The 20,008-nt window shown below is 37.2% G+C and overlaps 2 protein-coding genes across 2 annotated transcripts in view; both read right to left on the minus strand.

Annotated features, from left to right (window-relative positions):
• Nucleotides 1-20,008, minus strand: part of LOC134665182 (hyccin) — a 103,315-nt gene that overhangs the window by 17,951 nt on the left and 65,356 nt on the right. The gene's annotated exons all lie outside the window — the stretch shown is intronic.
• The window catches only part of LOC134665172 (sodium-coupled monocarboxylate transporter 1-like), a 38,817-nt gene continuing 18,849 nt past the window's right edge, over nucleotides 41-20,008 (minus strand). Inside the window, exons 5-13 of the mRNA XM_063522029.1 lie at nucleotides 12,097-12,164; nucleotides 11,337-11,491; nucleotides 9,324-9,567; nucleotides 5,611-5,726; nucleotides 4,840-4,939; nucleotides 4,074-4,244; nucleotides 3,617-3,771; nucleotides 1,380-1,578; nucleotides 41-959 (exon numbers count right to left, since the gene is read on the minus strand). Coding sequence (XP_063378099.1) covers nucleotides 732-959; nucleotides 1,380-1,578; nucleotides 3,617-3,771; nucleotides 4,074-4,244; nucleotides 4,840-4,939; nucleotides 5,611-5,726; nucleotides 9,324-9,567; nucleotides 11,337-11,491; nucleotides 12,097-12,164 — 1,436 coding nt within the window. The 3' untranslated portion in view covers nucleotides 41-731. The remainder of the gene's footprint in view (nucleotides 960-1,379; nucleotides 1,579-3,616; nucleotides 3,772-4,073; nucleotides 4,245-4,839; nucleotides 4,940-5,610; nucleotides 5,727-9,323; nucleotides 9,568-11,336; nucleotides 11,492-12,096; nucleotides 12,165-20,008) is intronic.

Raw genomic sequence — 20,008 nt, forward strand, 5'->3', positions numbered from 1 at the left:
TCCTGATTAGCCGGAGACGTAAATAAATAAAGACAGTCAATGTTTATTAAAAATTGTATTCGTCCAGAAGTTCTTCCAGAACACCTGACTTTGGTTTGTATTTCTAATTGGTTGAAAGATAAAATAAATGAATACTTAATTTAAATATAGGGTCTAATTTAAATAGCTATCTACACAGCAAATAAGACTTATTAGGATGCAGTTAGTATTCCACCTGTCCAATTTCTTGTTCCTAAGTGCATTGCGTCTTACTCTCTCATTAAGCAATATGTATAATAATGTGAGATGCAAATACACATTGGACAAAGAAATTGGAGAGGTAGAATACCAGTACCACCCTTTATATGCTACATACTTAAATATGTATATACAATGTCAACAAATAGACAATTTACAGGTTAGTATAAATGGATGCAAACAACGCTACTAATCGGCATCAGTGACATCACTTTTAAAAAATTAATACGGCGCTACATCATTAAAAGATTAAAATACAATAAATGATTTCTTTTCTATTCTAATATTCTAAAACTTAACGGTATGATTACCTATATAGTTTGTACTTAAATCTCATTCCACAAGCACAATCGGTCTATCGACTTTCTTCATGTGAATGTGAATGAGAGAGATTGGATGACCATTTACTTAAAAAATTGAAGGTCTCCTGTGCGACATTCCGACTGACGTATAGAAAAAGGAAGCAAATTCAATCAATGGGGTTATCTATGATTTTAAGGGGAATGGTTGGGGTTGTAATCCTCCGGCTCTTTAGCTGCGTGCGCGAGCGCGAGGTTGTCGTGCCCGTAGGCGAGGCCGGCGTCGCTGTAGAAGACGCCGCCCGCGAGCTCGGACAGCCTGCGCCGGCGCCGCGTGTCCTTGTCGTCGGCCATGCTCGGCGGCCGCACGCTCGAGCTGCGCCGCCGCTCCGACCCCAGTCGCGCCGGGAGACGCAGTATTGACTGAAAAAACAATAGGTGCTTATTGGTTAAGAAATATAGGAATAGATAACCGTCTCTCTTAAGAGTTAAGAGTAGGAAAAGAGTCTATGAGGCAATTAGTCAAAAGTTGTCACACCTAATACAATATTGTCCGTCTAATATACCAAAAGTTTACACAGATTTTGCTTCGAAAATGTGTGTCAGTGCTCTATATAACGTCATATTTTCAGAGTAAATGGATAATTATACAGTGACAATTTCACACCTTCTACCAACGGTAAATACCTACTTATGGAATCTCAATGTACGGCCCGCCTGGTGGTAAGCGGTCACCGCCTATGTGGACGCTTTTGCAACTATCCAGACGTGTTACATGCGTGTTTCGGACCCATTAAAACCTGTAGATATACTCCTTTTTCAATAGTTGTATACTGGGTTTACCTTTGCTTTTTTCGGTAATTTGTTGAGCAGTGTGATGACAGGAGGGGAGATGAGGTCTATTGGCACCTGCGTGGGGTCAGTGGCGCCCGTGATAGCGGACACCAGCAGCCCCATGAGCACCGTCGCCATCGACCCCAGCCCGGAGTACCAAAGGTACGATACTCGGAACAACCAGAATACTGATTCTTCGTGTTGGTTTCTGGGAAATAGAACACATATTACTTATGTAGTATATATATATATATATACATGTTATGTTAGGTCGTCAATATTGCCTGCATCCTATCCTAGAGAGGTCTGCTCAATTACCTATCCTAGAAATGATTACATTATTACAAAATAAATTAAAGTTTATATCAAAGCGACTACCATCCTAATTCAACAAATATTTTGATATTGGTGGATACCTAACTAATCTACATGGACTGCGATCTAATTAAAGCAAAAGAGCTAAAAGTGCATTCAGTCAGTAGCATTAAAATTGGGTCGACTGTCGACATTATAATAGAGTGTAGGTACGGAACACTGAGTGTGAAGTCACCAAAATATTATGAACGACACGCTAATTATACCTACCCCAACATACGATTTTATTAGAATGTTAGAACGCAACGATATACGATTGCGGTTGCTTAGGTGATGGTTATTAGGCGCTTAGTCGAGTATTTCGTAGGTACATAAAACCCCAAAGAGCTGTTTCTTCGGTTGTCAGGTTTCAAAACAACCTTTTGAATCCTGATGACCTGCATAAGTACAAACAACGAACAAGCACATACGATGAATAACTGAGAATCACTTGACCGTTTCTTGTACTTTATGATGATGTTATGCGTGTTTTCCACGGTAAACTATGTGGGTACATATGTACTTAGGTAGGAAGATAAATAACATAGCTACTGAAAAACATATATATATATATATATACGAGTGTAGGTATACACACCTATATTTCCACGATCCCATGAGATTAGGATCGATTCGGTTTTTGTAATTAACGACAACAACAACAGAATTAGTAACGAATACTCTTAGTCACAATTACGGTTCAAAGATTAAATAGTTTGTCCTTAACAATTAACGTTTATAGTCTACCTAGTATACTCGTATCGTTTGATAGTATTTCCGTCTTCGAGAGGATGTTAACTACTTGATACCAGATTATTTACGCTAGAATTAAATGCTTCTATCTACTTTTAATTAACTGCGTTCGTTGTATAGATGTTGTGTTAAATATAAATATGTAAGTATATCTTGGCTTAGTCACGTCACGATGTTACCACAATATTATAGCCTAGAATCTAGATTCTAGCAACGATTACATTTAATAGTTGGGTAAATTCTGAAAATGGACAGTCATTGGGTCATTGCATCGACGAAGATTTAAACCCAGATTCGTTGCTTTTTTTTAGACGGTACCTAACTGCAATGTCGAAAGCAACGTTGTGGCTAAGTCGGTAATAAATTATAATGTCAAGATTGCATGCATTTAGTAAGTTTAAGTTAAGTAAATCTTTATTGCAAACCATGGTATGTACATAGATGTTACAAATTATTTAAAGTTTAATATGGATTTTTCAGTTTTACCTACCATTATCATTAAAATATACCACCTGAGACAGTGCATGGCCAAGAATTTAAAATATTTATATACATAAACAAGTTTTTATACATTGTATGGATATGGAATTAGCACTCTAAGCCTAAGTACTTCTACCAAGAAGACCTAAAAAGAAGAACCTAAGTACCTAAGAACTACCTAAGGGGTCATCCATTAATTACATCACACGTTTAGGGGGAGGGAGGGGGTCAAGAAAATGTGACATGTTGTGACAAGGGGGAGGGGGGAATCATAAACTTTGTGACGTCACTTTAACTTCATCAGTAACCGAAAATTTTATAAAATTATTTTATTCGCTATACAGTTAAATAACAAGTTTTTGAAACGATAATCGTTTTTATTCGTTTAATTTTATTTCTTAATCAGTTTTGGGTTATAAAATTACTAATATTTCTTTTGTCAATAATATTTTGATGAAATATTAAATAAGTATTTGCCGATTTCGTTGAAGAAATGTGACGTCACACCAGGGGGGAGGGGTTTGCCAAATGTGAACAAGTGTGACAAGGAGGGGGGAAGGGTAAAAAACCTAGAAATTCGTGTGACGTAATTAATGGATGACCCCTAAAAGAAAGAAGTACCTAAGTACTTCTTTCTCTATGGTGATGGCAATACTTACGCAGGGTTGACAGCGAAAGCCTCGGTGAGGTTGTAAAAAGCGGGGCAGCCTTCGACGGAGGTCGGCAGATGGTGCGATGACACTTGCGAGAACTGCGCGCCGCCGCACGCCGCCAGCACCACCAGCAGCCCGAACACCCCGCCGGCGACGGCGCCCTACCAGACATAATATCAGTTACACCAAGATTTAAATTTTATCCTTAACAAAAAAAAAAACCGACGTCACGAAACTGTACGCCATAATTTTATGGCATTAAGTCGCCTTCCGAGAGGAAATGCACGAGTTAATATTTAAAATACCCTAATTACTATAGGTGTGCCTATTATAATAACTAGTTATTTGAAGAATTCAATATTAGAATACCTAATCAATTATACAAATACATATGTGAACATTCCCGAGTGTGATGCGGGCCGCCATGCCGTTGAACAGGCCCGGCACCACCGCGACGCGTTACCTTAGCGTTGGCCCAGGGGAACAACATGCCGAGCGTGAACAGCCCGAGCGTGACGCCGCCCGCCATGCCGTTGAAGGACAGCGCCAGCTGCAACACCGGCCCGAGCCGCTCCACCGCGAACGTCAGCGCGAACGACACCGCGCCGCACCCGAGGCATACCCATCGGGCAATCTGGCGACACATAGATGACTTATGTACCTACTATACGAATGCTACGAGTATGTAAGGTATCGATGGTAGTCGAAAGTAAAAGTGAACTCCTAAGAAAGTAGGTAGGCCTCTTTTTAAACGAAACATGAAGTAGCCTATGTAACACACGAAGAAAATTAAAAGATAACTACAAGTAGATAATCTAATGTACAAGTATATGATGTCATATATAATTCATTAGATATTTGCCAGTCGCTTTTCTGTGAAGGAAAACATCGTAAGGAAACGGGTTTAATCCCAATAAGGCCTAGTTTTCCCTCTGGGTTGGAAGGTCAAATGGCTTTCGTAAAAACTAATGTCTTAGCCAATTCTTGGGATTAGTTGGCCCGTGGCAAAAAAACCGGGATAACGCGAGGAAGATTATGATGCGTAATATGCGTAATATTGTATTGTAATTTCTATTATTTACTGAAAGATGTTCCTTCTCCGCGTAGTCACACCCTCGTAATGTATCTGGTACATATTTCATTATCAATTGACATTTCATATTAATGATTACATTAAGCACTACGTGGTCTGCGCCCATTTACTTTGAAGATTATTGTCTTCTACGTACCGCCGCTCCCTTGTTTTCAGGTAGACGTATTCCTAAAAGTCCGGTGGCTAGATCTTGGCACGCAATAGCTGCTAATGAATTCAAAGTTGAGGCTACGGTCCTGTGAAAAGTGAATTAAAACTTATGATTCTTATGAAAAATTCAATTGTGAAATTCGATGTAAATAAGTAAAACATTATACATATAGGTATGTACCTATAGGTAACTAATTGATGAGCTGTCAAGAGGTCTTTTAACTTCAGTAGGTATATACGTAAAACACAATATAAATTGATTTTAAATTTTCTTTAAAGTGCCTGACCGCGAGCGCAGCGCCAGCCTTATTATAACCAATATATTGTACTTAAAAACTAATAGCCACGACTATGTAACGAGCTTGATACCTATCTAAATCGAGTTCATTCAGAATAATATTGAAACCGGTATCCTAACTGGACTTGTCTGGTTAGTTCTTAATTCTGGAATGAAGTGCGTAAGAACCACAGTCAATGGGATGCTTGCATGAGTTTCGCGCTGGTTTTGGCAATGTTAATTGTAAATGTGTTTCTAGAAAACTTTTAAATGTCGTTAGGCTTTTAAATGCCTGATCTAAAAGAAATTTCGAGCTTTAGCAATTTAAGAAGTGCAACCACTTGTTAGATCTGCGATTAATTGTTTGTTTAGTGAAGTGTGGATTTACGAACCTACTTATTCAAGTTACCAGTGCTGTGACAATCAAATTGGCATATGCATAGTCTAGATGTGTTAGTGCGGTATTGAGAGGTAGCTCACCCAAGGCTGGCGGCGAAGATGCCGGCCACGAAGAAGCCGGGGACGCCGCGCGCGTCGCCCAGCTCTTGGACGACGTACAGCGGCAGGAGCCGGTCTGAGCCGTTGATCTGCCGCGCCTAAGGTATATACAATGACAATACATAAATGAATTCAATACAAACGAATACAAAATGAGTGTTTTTAAACATTGTTCTTACTTTCAAGCCCTAAGGCCAAAAAAAAAAAGCAAAGCTTGGCCAAAGGCTAAGGGCTAGGGTATTTTACCCTAAGGCCATTTAAAAAAAAATTAATACATAACCTACCTAGTTAACATCAAAAAGAATAGATAGTATAGAGGGGTCCTGCCATAGTAAATGTTGTAGTCACTGTAAATTTACTGCCATCTATCGACACACGACTATAACTCAAAGTAAACACGTATAAAATTATCAAAAAAATGAATATATATGGATAAAATGATTTTATTTTTTTTATATCATTTTGACCCATGTTCATTCACTGATATCTATATATGTGTTAAAATTGTTAAATAGGTATGTAACGGTGTCGTCACGCCATCTAATCTAGCCGAGCATAGGCCAAAGGTGTGTGCGCCATCTATTCGAGAATGACTTTTTCTTGATTTCCGAGGCACGTTTTTTTCTTAAACTTTATTCATCTTATACGAAGTTAGGGGTCATCCATTAATTACGTCACACCAATTTCTAGGTTTTTTGACCCCTCCCCCCCCCTTGTCACACTTGGTCACATTTGGCAAACCCCTCCCCCCCTAGTGTGACGTCACATTTTTTCTACAAAATCGCCAAATCGAATTAAGTAAGTACCTAAGTATTATTAATATTTTATCAAAATATTTTTGACGATATAAATATTAGTAATTTTATAACCCAAAAACTGCTTAGGAAAGAAAATTAAACGAGTAAAACTTTTTTCGTTTTAAAAACTTGTTATTTAAATGTACAGCGAACTAAATAATTTAAATAAATTTTCGGTTACTGATGAAGTTAAAGTGACGTCACAAAGTTTGTGTCACAATATGTCACATTTTCTTGACCCCCTCCCTCCCCCTAAACGTGTGACGTAATTAATGGATGACCCCTTACATATATCTTTGGTTAACAATAATCGAGCCTTCTTCAGGTAACGTATGAGCCTAGAGCCGGACCAAGAAAAGTCTGCAGCGGATTTGATAGCCCACGCAGTGTGTTATTTATACGTCATAATTTCATAGAAGTTTGACGTTTAAAATAACACGTGCACTGCGTGGGCTATCAAATCCGCTGCAGACTTTTATTGGTCTGACTCTATAAAATGTTTAAGTCGTTATAAAACGTTGAGTCCAGTTTAAGCGTCTGTTAGATTGCTTTGTTGTTGAAAAAATACCTATATATATAATATATGTATAATTTACAACTCCAATCCATTTATTTAACGATCAGGATATTTTTGTACAGATATACATATGATATTATATGTATAATTATATTATTATACATATAACATCTGAGGCTCCAGTACTAAAATTATTAAAAGTTTGACCTAATTAAGTCTTTCAAGTTTTTTACTCTTTCACTACATAGTAGGTACATACTTACAAAATAAGCTAAGTACCTATTTCACACACTAACAATGATCCTTAATGACATACCTAAATAGTGGGAATCCCATCTAAATGCACAAGGCATTGTGAATGATTTAAAATTAATAATACCAATTTGGATATCATTTGCATCATCATGTGTATGAAATAAGTAGTTATCATTTAAAAATATCGTAACTTCGGTCTCTCATATCCACATACCTACTTAACTATACATATTTTAGGTACAGCCATTATTGCATAAAGTTCCGACGAATGATATCCATTCATTCCACGAATTATTTAATTCGACTTCATCTGTTTCATTGTATTGGTAAAGTTTAATAATAATCCTCACATATTTCAGTCCTTTAAGAGTGCAGAGTGCGAGGCCAAATAATAGACAACATACGTATATACAGTCATGCACTTAAAAACATTACCTCATTATACTTGTCAGTCGGGTAAAAAGTTTACACTAAGTACTTTCTCTGTTTTAATACGACACATTAATAAAACATGCTTAATTTATATGTAGCTGCTAGCAGCCGGTTCGAGGGAGTCCGGTGCCTGGCTGCACGCCTTCCCGTCGGCGCATACCGGCACTTTCCTGGAGCCGCACACTCTGCGCGTTGCGGCCTGCCTGCGACTCGGCGTCCGGGTCTGTGCTCCACATAGGTGCCCCTGCGGCACTGACGTCGACGCCTTCGGACACCACGGGCTCTCCTGCCAAAAGAGCGCCGGCCGCTTTTCTAGACACGCCGCGCTTAACGATATTCTCCGCCGGTCTCTTACCAGCATCAACGTACCGGCTCTTCTCGAGCCTCCTGGTATTATACGAGACGATGGTAAGAGGCCAGACGGAATGTCACTAATTCCGTGGAAGATGGGTCGGGTGCTGGTGTGGGACGCCACCTGTGTGGACACCCTAGCCCCGTCTCATCTCCACGGCACTACTGGAAAAGCCGGCGCGGCAGCAGAGGCGGCCGAAAAATTAAAAAAGACCAAATATAGGGGTCTCGGCCCCGAATACAATTTCGTACCTTTTGGTGTCGAGACCCTTGGCCCGTGGGGTCCGAACGCGTCTAGCCTTTTTAAGGACATCAAAAAGATTAGCTGACGCCACTGGTGACCGTAGATCTGGCAGCTTCCTCGCGCAAAGAATAAGTATTGCGATACAGCGAGGAAATGCTGCCAGCATCTACGGCACCATGCCGCAGGTGGATATTTTATAATCATTTATTTTAAGTTTAGTTTTATTTATTTTTAGATATAGTTTAAGTTTTGTAGGTTAGTTATTTAATTATGTTTTTTTAAGTATGTATATTAAGTACGTATGCACTAATAAAGTTATAGGATTTATATGTCGATGTCACGATACGAAGCGTCATAAAATAAAATTTGTAAGTACCCAGCATGACGTGTTTATTGAAGGACTGGCCTATTAAAATATAGTAGGTAAGGCTAAGGCATCTTGCAGTTACGAAATTATGTAATTTAATTGGCTACTTACAGTATATTAGTATAAGTTAGAAACGCTTAAATAGTGCTCATCCAAGATTGTGACTAGTAGGATCCAATTATATAGCTACAAAATGTTTCAAATCCTAAAATATATACAACTCGGAAAGTGTTTAAACTACCGTTTTATATCTGAGCTAAGACTATTATGAATGTGAAAATCTTATGCCCTTTACAAAAAGTCCACTATTGAATGATATTTGTACTGCGACGTTCATTTGAAATTTAAATGTGATTGCACTGATTGCAGTTAGTTAGATAAATAGATTTGAACATTTCGAACAACATTCTCTAAACTCTAAATTATCGGTAAAATGCAAGTACCTATTTACAAACTTACAATAAATTAAGTTAGTAAAGTCAAAACACGTTGTAAATTATCTAAATTTCAAGCAGAGTTGGCAAAGGAAGACGCGGATGATCAACCAGTTTATTTGGTTAATTAATAAAAAAAAGGAAACAAAGTTGCCGTACGGTTAACTTACTGTCAATTATCCTGATGATATCAACCAATGACTCAATCGACAATATCGAGTAATGAAGATTACGTGCTGTTTAATCGTTTCAATTGCCTATACGTATTAAACTAATTGTTAATTCATGATGCGTTTACCTGAATTGGATCGCAGTTAGCATAATGTGTTGCCAGAACAGCGCCGGTGACGAAATTGATGGAGTAGACCACAAATAGGCCTAGGGCCGACACCCAGAGAGCTACCCGCGCCTGTGAGATGCGCTCTACTGACAGGTATTTCTGCACCGAGGCTTGATTGGCACAGAACATGCTTGTCCAATACATGGTGCCTCCCACGACCACTGACCAGAAAGAGTGCCGCACTGTTGGGTCCGGATTCATGCTACAAACAAAATAATGGATTAATTTAAGCGCATCCGCGATAGTGCTGCGGTGTAAAACCCGGTCAGGTTTTTGGGTTGGCATAATATGATCTTGATGGCATTAACGCCGCTTGAGCTTTTTTTATAACGGTAAGTATAGATTTTTCGTACTTTTCGTATATTGGCAGAGAGTCGCTCTTGAGTTGATGGGGTAAGTATGCGCTTGGGTGTCTCAAACTTGTTTCTTAACAAAGTATCTACCTACCTACGCATTTTCTCACTTATGTCAAATACATGTTCATGCCTTTTGGGGAGTTGGTACTGGTTGTCTAGCAAAATACATAATTGAATATTCATACATATGAAAGGTAAGTTGGGGTCAGTGCGTCTTTAGGACAACTGAAACTTCATTCATTTTGCTGACCTACGACGATTAACTAGACGTGTACTAGGTACCTACTCCTCTGAGGCGGTGAAGATGGTGCGTGCAATCTAAAGCGAGTATTAGAGCGGCTTTTTGCGGTTTCTCTTGCAGACGACCCGTTCAACCCGTGACCCCTCACTCGGTAATTGCTATGCATTCCGTTACTAAACTCACTCTTTTACACAATCGACCCGTAAAACGTAACGTTCACGATTGAAGAAACGTGTTAAATTGTCGGTCGATACCTACATGTTGGTGTAACTAATATAATAGAATTGCTGTTAACACTTTTATGAAAAGCACCTTAGGGTGTAGGGATATGACGTCTCACGTATTGTATTCACAACAATAAATTTATGAAATCACATTACATATAAAAGAAAACTGAAGTAAATGAACAAAATTAAATAGGTACATATATGTAAATCCGTAATTAAAATATATGTAACGCGAAGTAGGTAGTCAAAAACATACCTAGTTTAATTATTTTATTACATTAGTCACACCTCTAGTATCGATGCATTTAAACTAAGTTAACTTTAGGTACATGTAATGTTGTATTTGAAGTATCCGTCGTGTTTATCTAGTATGCTTAATAGTTTTCGAGACTGTTATTTTTGTCTCCGCTTGACCGTAATTTAGGTTGACAGTTAGAATGTGTTTACAAGTAAATTTCAAGTACATACGTAATACTTATTATTCGCGTTACAATCACGTCAACAGGTTACTTACATCATCGAATGCATCGAAAGTTTTCACTTTATAGAAAGCTAATTTTTAAATAATTCGTGACCATTATATATAGATTTCAATTAAATCAGTAGTTAATACCCAGTTAACACACATTTAAATCGTTAAAGCATATCTTTTGTTACGTCTCCTGCTAATTAGTCACAGTGCTTTTTTATTCGTTTTATTTAGTAGTTACGAATAGATTACGCTATACGTAAAGGTACCGTATCAATCGTGTTACTTCCGTTTGTATTATTTCGCTTCTAAAGTTTCAACATTGTCCTAATTAGGACTATTAAAAAAAGTATTTAAGTACTTATACTACAGATATTTACTAAAGTATCAAACAGTTTTAGGTAAAAATTCTCCATAAGCGTCTTAGGAGAAAATGCGCGAAAATAATGCGCGTTATTGCGAAAATAATGTGGTCAAAGCTCCTGATACTTAATCTATCAACTTGGCGATTAGTGACTTGAATTTTCGCCTTCTTGAGATATTAATGCACCAAAAAAAACTGTAATTAAAATAGGTCTATCTATTCGGTCGACAGCTAAATTAAGCCACAGGCTGGCGTAAACTTTTACCACCATTATTTAATTGTACAAAATAAATTTTGACCATCGGGATATTTACTCGAAGAAATGCAGTCTGTTGGATTCCCTTGCGTGAGCCCAGACGGTGTCCATGCCGCCGACGCGAGCGGCGCCCATGCCCAGCACCACAGCAAGCGACCCGATTAGCACCGCTGACTGGAACGTGTCCGTCATTATCACTGCTTTCATGCCACCCTACCAATTAAAACACATTTCGTTAACGTTTAAGTACCAATCACAAAAATATATGCTTAGGTACATGCTAATGTTCGTTTTTTTAGCATTAGAAAGAACTCCACAGAAGCAAGCGTGCAGTTTTTATCAGGCTCTTTAATTGTTAATAATTATTGAATTATATAAAGTAGCATGGTCAATACATATAATTTACTTCAAATTATTACCGCTAAAAGTGCCGGAACTGGAACCACAAGCTTACTTCTGCGAAGTTCTTTCTAATGCTAAAAAAACGAACTATAAATAAGGACAAGCGGGATAGCGCCTAAACGTTACCCCTTAGTACAGGGTATCTCAAACATTGCGCTCACGCATAGTGCCATTGCCACTAAAATTGTACCTTCTACCGTTCATGCATTATTTGGGTACTTACCTCATCAATCTATTTAGACCAGGTACAGAGTTTAAATGCGATTAATATACGACAGACAATGGCGGGTGGCTCCACACTCAGGTAGGGAATAAGTATTTAGGTAAGTTTAATTTATCTAATTGTCTTGAATTACCTACCTATTTATAGCTATATTATTATGGTAATGATATTCGGATGCTAAATAATGTCTTACTTGTGAGGCATAAAATATGCACACGACGTACACTATCGTAACTGCAAGGTAGGTGTTCAATCCAGTCACTGTGAACAAATTTTGCATATTTACTCAAATATAGAAAACAGGCTTCATACCTACACTTAACGTCAATATATGTAGTAGGTAATCAGTAGTCTTGATTAGTTAGGTATTGGTTCTAGGTACGATGACCACACGATGACAGATGATTCTGGGCTGTAATAAGGTATTCCGTATTCGGGCAAATGTACGAAATGGCAAGTGTGTTGTCGCGGTTAAGATACGTATCCCATAAAAGAAATAGGTAATATCAACTAAACCTAAATATCGTTGTAGAAAGAAAATAAACCATCAATATTCTTTAATTATTAGTCTTTGAAACGGTTTTGCAATAGTTTTGACGCCAAAAGAGCTAACTGCATATAGCCGCCCATTAAGAGAACGTGCGAGCATAAATCATGACAAGTAGCATTATGTCAGCTGTAAATGGAGAGTGCAGTCATAGTGACTGCAACGCTTCACCATCTTCAAATGCGCTTTATGCGTCCAGGCACGTCCCTGGAAATGTATGGATATGCCTCAAGTGTTGGCCGTTTTGTATAACGAGATTATCGAGCGAAGGCGAGATATCGACAAGCAAGCCAGTATTCGCGGATCTCGTCCGCATAAGAAATAACACCAACAAAAGTGGTCACTCCTGTGGACAATCTTATACCTACAGAGTTTGTGTGTAAGAAAATTAGGTTTTAACCCTTAAATTTCACTATTTTTCACTATATCTATATTTACGGGAGAGACGTGAACCTAAATACCCATTTTCGAATAGTCTACTTTTATCATTTATCATGTACAAGCACATAATAGTACATTTCGATGCTAGTGCGGAAGGTATGTCATTACTTCTCGAGTACCGAGATATCTTGCCACGAGCCGCAGGCGAGTGGCAAGACTCGGGACGAGTGAAGAATGACATTTCCGCACGTGTATCGAACGACGTTTTTTAATACAGTTGCGAAAAAATAAGAAAAACATTGTTAATCGTACACTAAACAAAAGTGGTAACAGTGACAGCTCGGTTAGAAGTCGTCTTTAAGTATATTATATCTATGGGCGTTTGGCAGCTATTCCGTTCCATTCAGTCAACTTATTAAGAACGGAATTTTCAATATTGAATATTAAAAAATAAACGTGTTATAATGATGAAGAGGTAAGTAATTAAATATGAAAATGTAATATTTTTCGTATTCTTACATTAACGGTAGGTTTTTATGCTGATTACGACGTTTAAAGGAAACTAATATTAACACTCATCAATAAGTAGTCGTGAATTGGAACAAGTATAAATTTAAAAAAATTGGAAAAGTAAAAAGCACTAGTTCGAGATAACCAACTTTCCGCACGCTAAACAGCTACGTAAAGTAGCACTTTTTGAGCAACTGTATTAAAAAAATACTTTTGATCTCTATCAAGGACAAAAAGCAAACACCTCTTAAAGTAATTCTGTCGGCTATTCTACGCGACCTCATATGGACAAACGCTAATAATTTTGTCTCTAAAATCCATATCAATATCGCTCCGGCTCATAAAGTTGCACGAGAATCTAGAACGAGAATGTAGAGGAGAACAGCCGGACATGATATGACCAAGCTGAAATGGAGCCGCTTCGCTATCGTTCGGTCGAGAACGTTTGTCTACCAGTTTTATCACCTTTGCACAGTGTCGCTTCCGGGCTACTACCGGTTTGTGCATTGGGCTAACATAACTTGAATGACTTGAGGCAACAGCTCGCGCCGGCGCAGCGCTTATTTCATGGCTATAACAGCTCTGCGTGGGCTCCGTGTGGCCACACACCACACTACGCACTTTACTCGCTACTGACCAATACCATTAGTATTGGCTAGTGAATGCCTCCTAATAATTTAGTTTTGCTGAATTGATGAGCCCTCACACTAACTATTTAGTGCAGAAAAAGATATGAGTGTTTGTAACATTAATTATAGGTCTCTTAATCGTTTAGTCTATGGATGACGCCATATTTGGATGTTTGAAATATTCATCAACGTTTTTAGGGTTCCGTAGCTCATAAGGAAAATACGGAACCCTTGGATGACTTTGTTGTCTGTCCGTCTGTCCGTCCGTCCGTTCGTCTGCCTGTCAAGACCCTTTAATCTCGGGAACGTGTGGATGTATCGAGTTGAAATGTAAACCATATAGGTAGGTAATCAGCTAGGTCTACGGTCCCTTGAAGCAGTGAAAAAATCAAACTTCTAAGTTACGTAACGAAAACACAGTTTATTTTCACACTCTCAAGGGAATCAAAATTGATAGCCTACTTCCCGTTGATCTAGAACTGTAAAAGTTTGGCAAGTAATATATATATGTATATCGCCTTACACCACAAATACATGGAAAAATCTGAAAACTGTAAATTTGTAAAAAGAATGAAAATATAATAATAAAACAACGGGTTGCACTCCGGGAGTGCCGACAGAAGTGAAAACTCAATGACTAGTCCAAAATCTGCAGCACTACGTATAATTGACCCATCCTCCTTTCTATTGAAAAACTTTAGTTCCGAAATTGCTGGCCAGTGAGCTTGTTTAAAATTCGAAATTCAAATTTGTAGCATTAATTGTTTAAAATTCGAATAGAAATTTTAAAGTTACCTCGCATCTAAATATATTTGGTCATGATATTTTGAGTTTTATTCACCAGTACTAGAGTTCACTTTTATTAGAGATTTCATCAAGATGTAGCTTTATTGAATTATATTTGAGTAATATAAAGTTAGAATTTAACTGTCAGATCCTCGTATTTCAACCCGTACAAGATTAGAACCTTTTTCATGTAATGTCATTGAGTTTATTCAGATCCTCGTATTTCAACCCGTACAAGATTAGAACCTTTTTCATGTAATGTCATTGAGTTTATTTTTATTGATTTAAATGCCAACGGTCACGTAATCGCTGTCTCGAGTTTATAATTTTTTCCCCACCTCAGAAAGTGCCTAGCGCCGCTAAAGAAGTTTTCACTTCAAAAATTAGTAAATTTTCTACGGAACCCTCGGTGGGCGTATCCGACTCGCACCTGGTCTGTTTTTTGAACGAGTAAGGTAAAAGTACGCTTCACCGAACGCTCTGAATCCGTCCGTATCACCGAAAATCTTCTATTTTAGGCTATAAGTCGATTACTTACAGCTGATATTTACTTGCGTATTTTTTTTTCACGAGTTAAATACCTGTCCCTTCCATTAGGCCTCAGAGTCGGCCAATTTGTGCCGCAGTTGGGACGTGGCAATTGGTCGAAACAGGTCGTCGCTGCCGATTGCCACTTTATATGGGCAACCTTAAAGAAATCGTTAAGAAGTTGCGTATATTTCTTAAGGCCATAAAACCTTTTAAATTTATTTCTGTGTTTCAAAGTATGGTTTTACAGTGTGATTACCTAATTAGTTTGTGTATTTTAGTAAATTTAATTAATTTAGTGCAGTCATATTATCAGAAATTAAGCTTAATGTGAGTTCGGTGATGAGTACACCGACAATTTGATTGGAAGGTATTATCGAACAGCGTCCGGAATCAGGAAAAGCGTATGTTTTTGAAATTATTTTTCTAGTGGTTGATTACGAACTATTTAGATTAACTACCTAATTTCACAAATAAATTAATGTATTTGTAATTTTATGAGCAATTGCCGAACAACAATAACCTATATAGATTATTATAAAACTGACTTTTTGGCATCAAAATAAGGTTTTTGGCAAGACTATTATCAAACAATAATTTTAGATATTTTACGCCAGTATTAGCGAGAACTTTATACATGTACGGTTTAGTAATGGATTCAAGTATTAAATTAATTGATAGATTTGTAGTTATATCATATTGATTACGAGTTAAATACTATTTTCAAAATCTGTTCGCGAAATAGGTTCCACATATTTTCCATGTTTCGTTCACCGAACGGCCGTTCGGTGAATGGTACCCATAGTCTCTGCTACCGAACTCACGTTTGCGTTGACCATGTTTCTATTCGACGTTCATTAGAATATCATCCTTATTATTATAACGACTAGGTCTATATTTATATGTTTATTTTTTGTGACCATTATTTCAATGCCAGCCCTTCTCAAACTTTAGACATACTTATTGGACGCCTTTTAATAGTCTCGGAATGAGGACAAAAAACTCAATCTGATAATAAAAATAATAAAGCAATAATATTTTATACAGAATGGTCCAAACCTAGACGTCCAACATTTTTTTTAGATTCGTCTCGTCGTCGTCGTCATCTCGTCGTCGTGGGGCGATTTAAACTTGACTTTTTAAACTTCAAACTTTTGTTATTTGACCTTCCCTAGAAAATGGACGAGACAAAATGCATAAAACAGCTAAATTTTCTTATACATATACGTACATGTTTGATAATTGTTGCATACCTACCTATTTGGGATGACTTATTTTTCAAAAGTATTTTTCAATAAAAAAGACACGTCAAGATCGCTTACCACCTTTCTAATGCTAAAAAACAAAGTATAGTAGGGATTTAATACTGAACTACTAAAGTTTGGGCACCACTCAACGCCATATTTTCATACAATTATTTCCTAGTTCGGTAATGCGGCCTCCCTATTCGGTATAATGTGCAAATCACGTTTCTTAGTTCGGTAAATGGTACAATCAAGCAAACTGGAAGAAATTATTTTAAAAATATTTTTAATATACGTCCAATCATTTCAGTAATTTATAGTTATGTTTAAATGAGGACAAATTTATCTAAATTTCAATTTTAGTATTGAACATATTCGTATGCAAATACCAGAACTAATTAAAAAAAGAAACGTAAGTCTAGGTCTTAAGCATTCGGTGAAGCGTACTTTTACCTTACCTATGCGAACAAACACATCAAAGAGTAATTAACTGTAGTTAGTAGTTAATGTCGGTATGTAAGAACATAGAGCAATAATCTGTGCGGATTTCTACACGCATATTCTGAATCAGAAAGAGTAACGTGATGTAGTACTCGTGTTGTGTAATTGAGAATAAGTATTTGAAAGACCGAGCTTTGCTCGGAAAACATATAAAATGTATAAAAACTCCAAAATGCGCGTTTTCCCAGAGATAAGACCTAGCTAGATCGAGTTTTCGGCCCCGAGAACCTCCTTATTGGTCGAAATATATCTTATAAGATTAATTGCCGCGTTGCATAATAAATCTAATTATTACTTTTTGAGTTACTTTTATTTTCATTGTTATAAATATTTTTTCTACTCGTTGAATTTAATGGTTATAAATGTTCTAATATATATTATGACTTCGTATATGTACCAAACTGCACGAAACCGCATACTTTTCACCATGGGCTCCCGACTCAACTAAGTATAATGACTTCTTACGAAACGTTTCAATCAACTGTTATGAATTCGACCAATCACGAGACGCCGCGGTCAAGAGGAATAAATCAAAATTCATATAAAAGACACGACATCAACGCGCATCTATTTAAAGAATAAAAAGTGCGTAAAAGAATAAAAAATGTCTTTTGTACTATCTTTTTATCTATTGCCATAGTTATGTAATTTTGTTTAATTATTAAGATTTTATAGTAGAAAAAGTATTATCTTAGTTGACTCGTTGAAAAACTATACAATCTATGAGTAATCTACGTACTCTCGTACCTCACTTAGGCTACTCAGCAAGCTCCGTGGCCTAAGCGCGGTACTCGATTGAAAAGCTCTATTATATCATGATTAGGTAGGTACATGTATAAAATACTATAGGCACAACCTAAAATGCCTAAATTGTAAAATATATTTCAAACAGCAGTGCTGTCGTTTTACTCTTTTACCTTACGCAATGTCTATACCTTTTTTCGAGTAAAGCAATTTTCTTATACTTCTTAATACCGTCATTTAGCTATCCATGATGGCTACACCTGCTGAATTACGTGCAACTTTGAATTAATTTTATTGCACTTTTGTCATCCCATTGCGTAAGATGGGCATGCGTGCGTCCATATATGCCCGACGTCTATACCTACATAATGCATGCTCGTTTTATGATAGCTCCTATATCTATGTTACGTGCTTTCACTCTCCCTGCAATCCCTGCATAAATTATACTTAGCAATATGTAAGTCCTATTAACCTAGTTGAAATAAAAAAAGAAATGTTTAATTTACCTACTTTCTTGCTGCTGTGTTAAAATAATGTACTTACCTATTGTTGTAGGTAGAGTTTCGTTGCTTTAAAGTACGTAGTTACTAATAATTACTAACTCAGTGACAATATTACTGAATAGGCAACATAACAAGTTCTAGTAATTAAAACTTTGTGTGTACGTGACATTACGGACTTGGTAAAAGTGAATAGGTACATTGTCAGCTTTTGCTACTGTAAAACCGCAGAACCGTCCACGGCCTGCGAGGGGCTGGAAACGCTTGTTGCGACACTTGCCTGTACACGCGGTGGGAAATTCTATTCTTACGTCCCTACAAGGCACTAACGGCATATTCTATTATAGTTAGAAATCAGACTGATTTCGTAATAGCGTCGTACAATTATGGACCATTTCTTTAGACGGTTTTACTGCCGCAGTGCCATCATTTGAACGAATACGTCTATCCTACTTTACTTTATACCTATTGAGTAACATCTATTAATCCGTCTGACCCATACGTTAGCGAATGCTTTTTGGCTGATTGATTTGTAATAATTATTAGGTTCGTAGGTATCTTCTGCTCTCGGTTCTTTATGTCGGCTGTGCATTCGTGAACCCATTGAAATATATGTAAGTTGTCCATGACCGACTTGCTTGATGGACACAAACTTACTTATTTTATACAGGTAGGTATCTTGTGTTAAATATCATGGTATTGTATGTACCACCTAGTTCAGCGGTTCTCAAACTTTTTTTGGTGACGGAACCCTTTTGGAAAGCGTTATTTTTGAGGGAGCCTCAAATTATAAATTTTCGTTCATCACTATGGACCGGATAATACACCTATAAAAGAACTGTATTTTTCTTATTTAGTTATTATAACAAATATTCTCGCCCCAACGGAGGCTTTGGCCTAGGGGTCCGCGAAGCAGACCTTGAGAATGGCTGACTTAGTTAGTTTCGTCTACCTCAACATATTTCTAAAATTCTTTTGGTTCTGTGATAGGAAATAAACAATATTTTTAGTGTTCCGTACAAAACTTTGTTTACGGAACACTTATGGGATCACTTCGGTCTTGCAAATCAGTTAAATAAGTTTTTCTCAGAGACCGTTTGACATAGATACCTAAAATTTGGAACAGTTATAGCAATTACCACTACTCATATTGTGAATAAGTCAAAACTGCTTGTTTCTTATTAAAGGGGGAAATTTAGGGGGTTGAGAGGGGTAGGCTGAAACTTTTTTCATTTGTAAGAATCGTGTGGGGTACCATTAGAAAGCTTGCAAAAAATTGAGTCGATGGACTGATTTTGACTTCATTTTAGACTGCAATAGTTTCGTCAAAAAATGCATTTAAAGTTGCAAGTTTTCATACAAAAATTTTCACCTCTGTCCTGGCGATTTTCGCGAAAACTATAGCTAACAGGCAGCTGACCAGTCAATACCCAACTTAAAGAAGCATGGAGACGGCGGGAAAATTATCAGCTTAACTTTATCTTTATTAGTTTTTCAACTGCAGCTTGACCTTTGGTTGCTTAGGGCTAGCTAACTGATGCTTACACTGGTCAATTCATAGTAGGCGAGAAACATCCTTAGTTAAAACTTTGGCATTGAAATTTATGACTTATGACTTTGACACAAAGTTTAATTCTGCTTGCTTATTTTTGTGGGATATTTAATTTTATCTCAATAGCCTACTATAAGTATGAGAGAGATCTACAAAATACGGCCTTATTATATTGCAAATAAG

Source organism: Cydia fagiglandana, chromosome 6, assembly GCF_963556715.1.
Source record: "Cydia fagiglandana chromosome 6, ilCydFagi1.1, whole genome shotgun sequence".
Classification (NCBI taxonomy): Eukaryota; Metazoa; Arthropoda; class Insecta; order Lepidoptera; family Tortricidae; genus Cydia; species Cydia fagiglandana.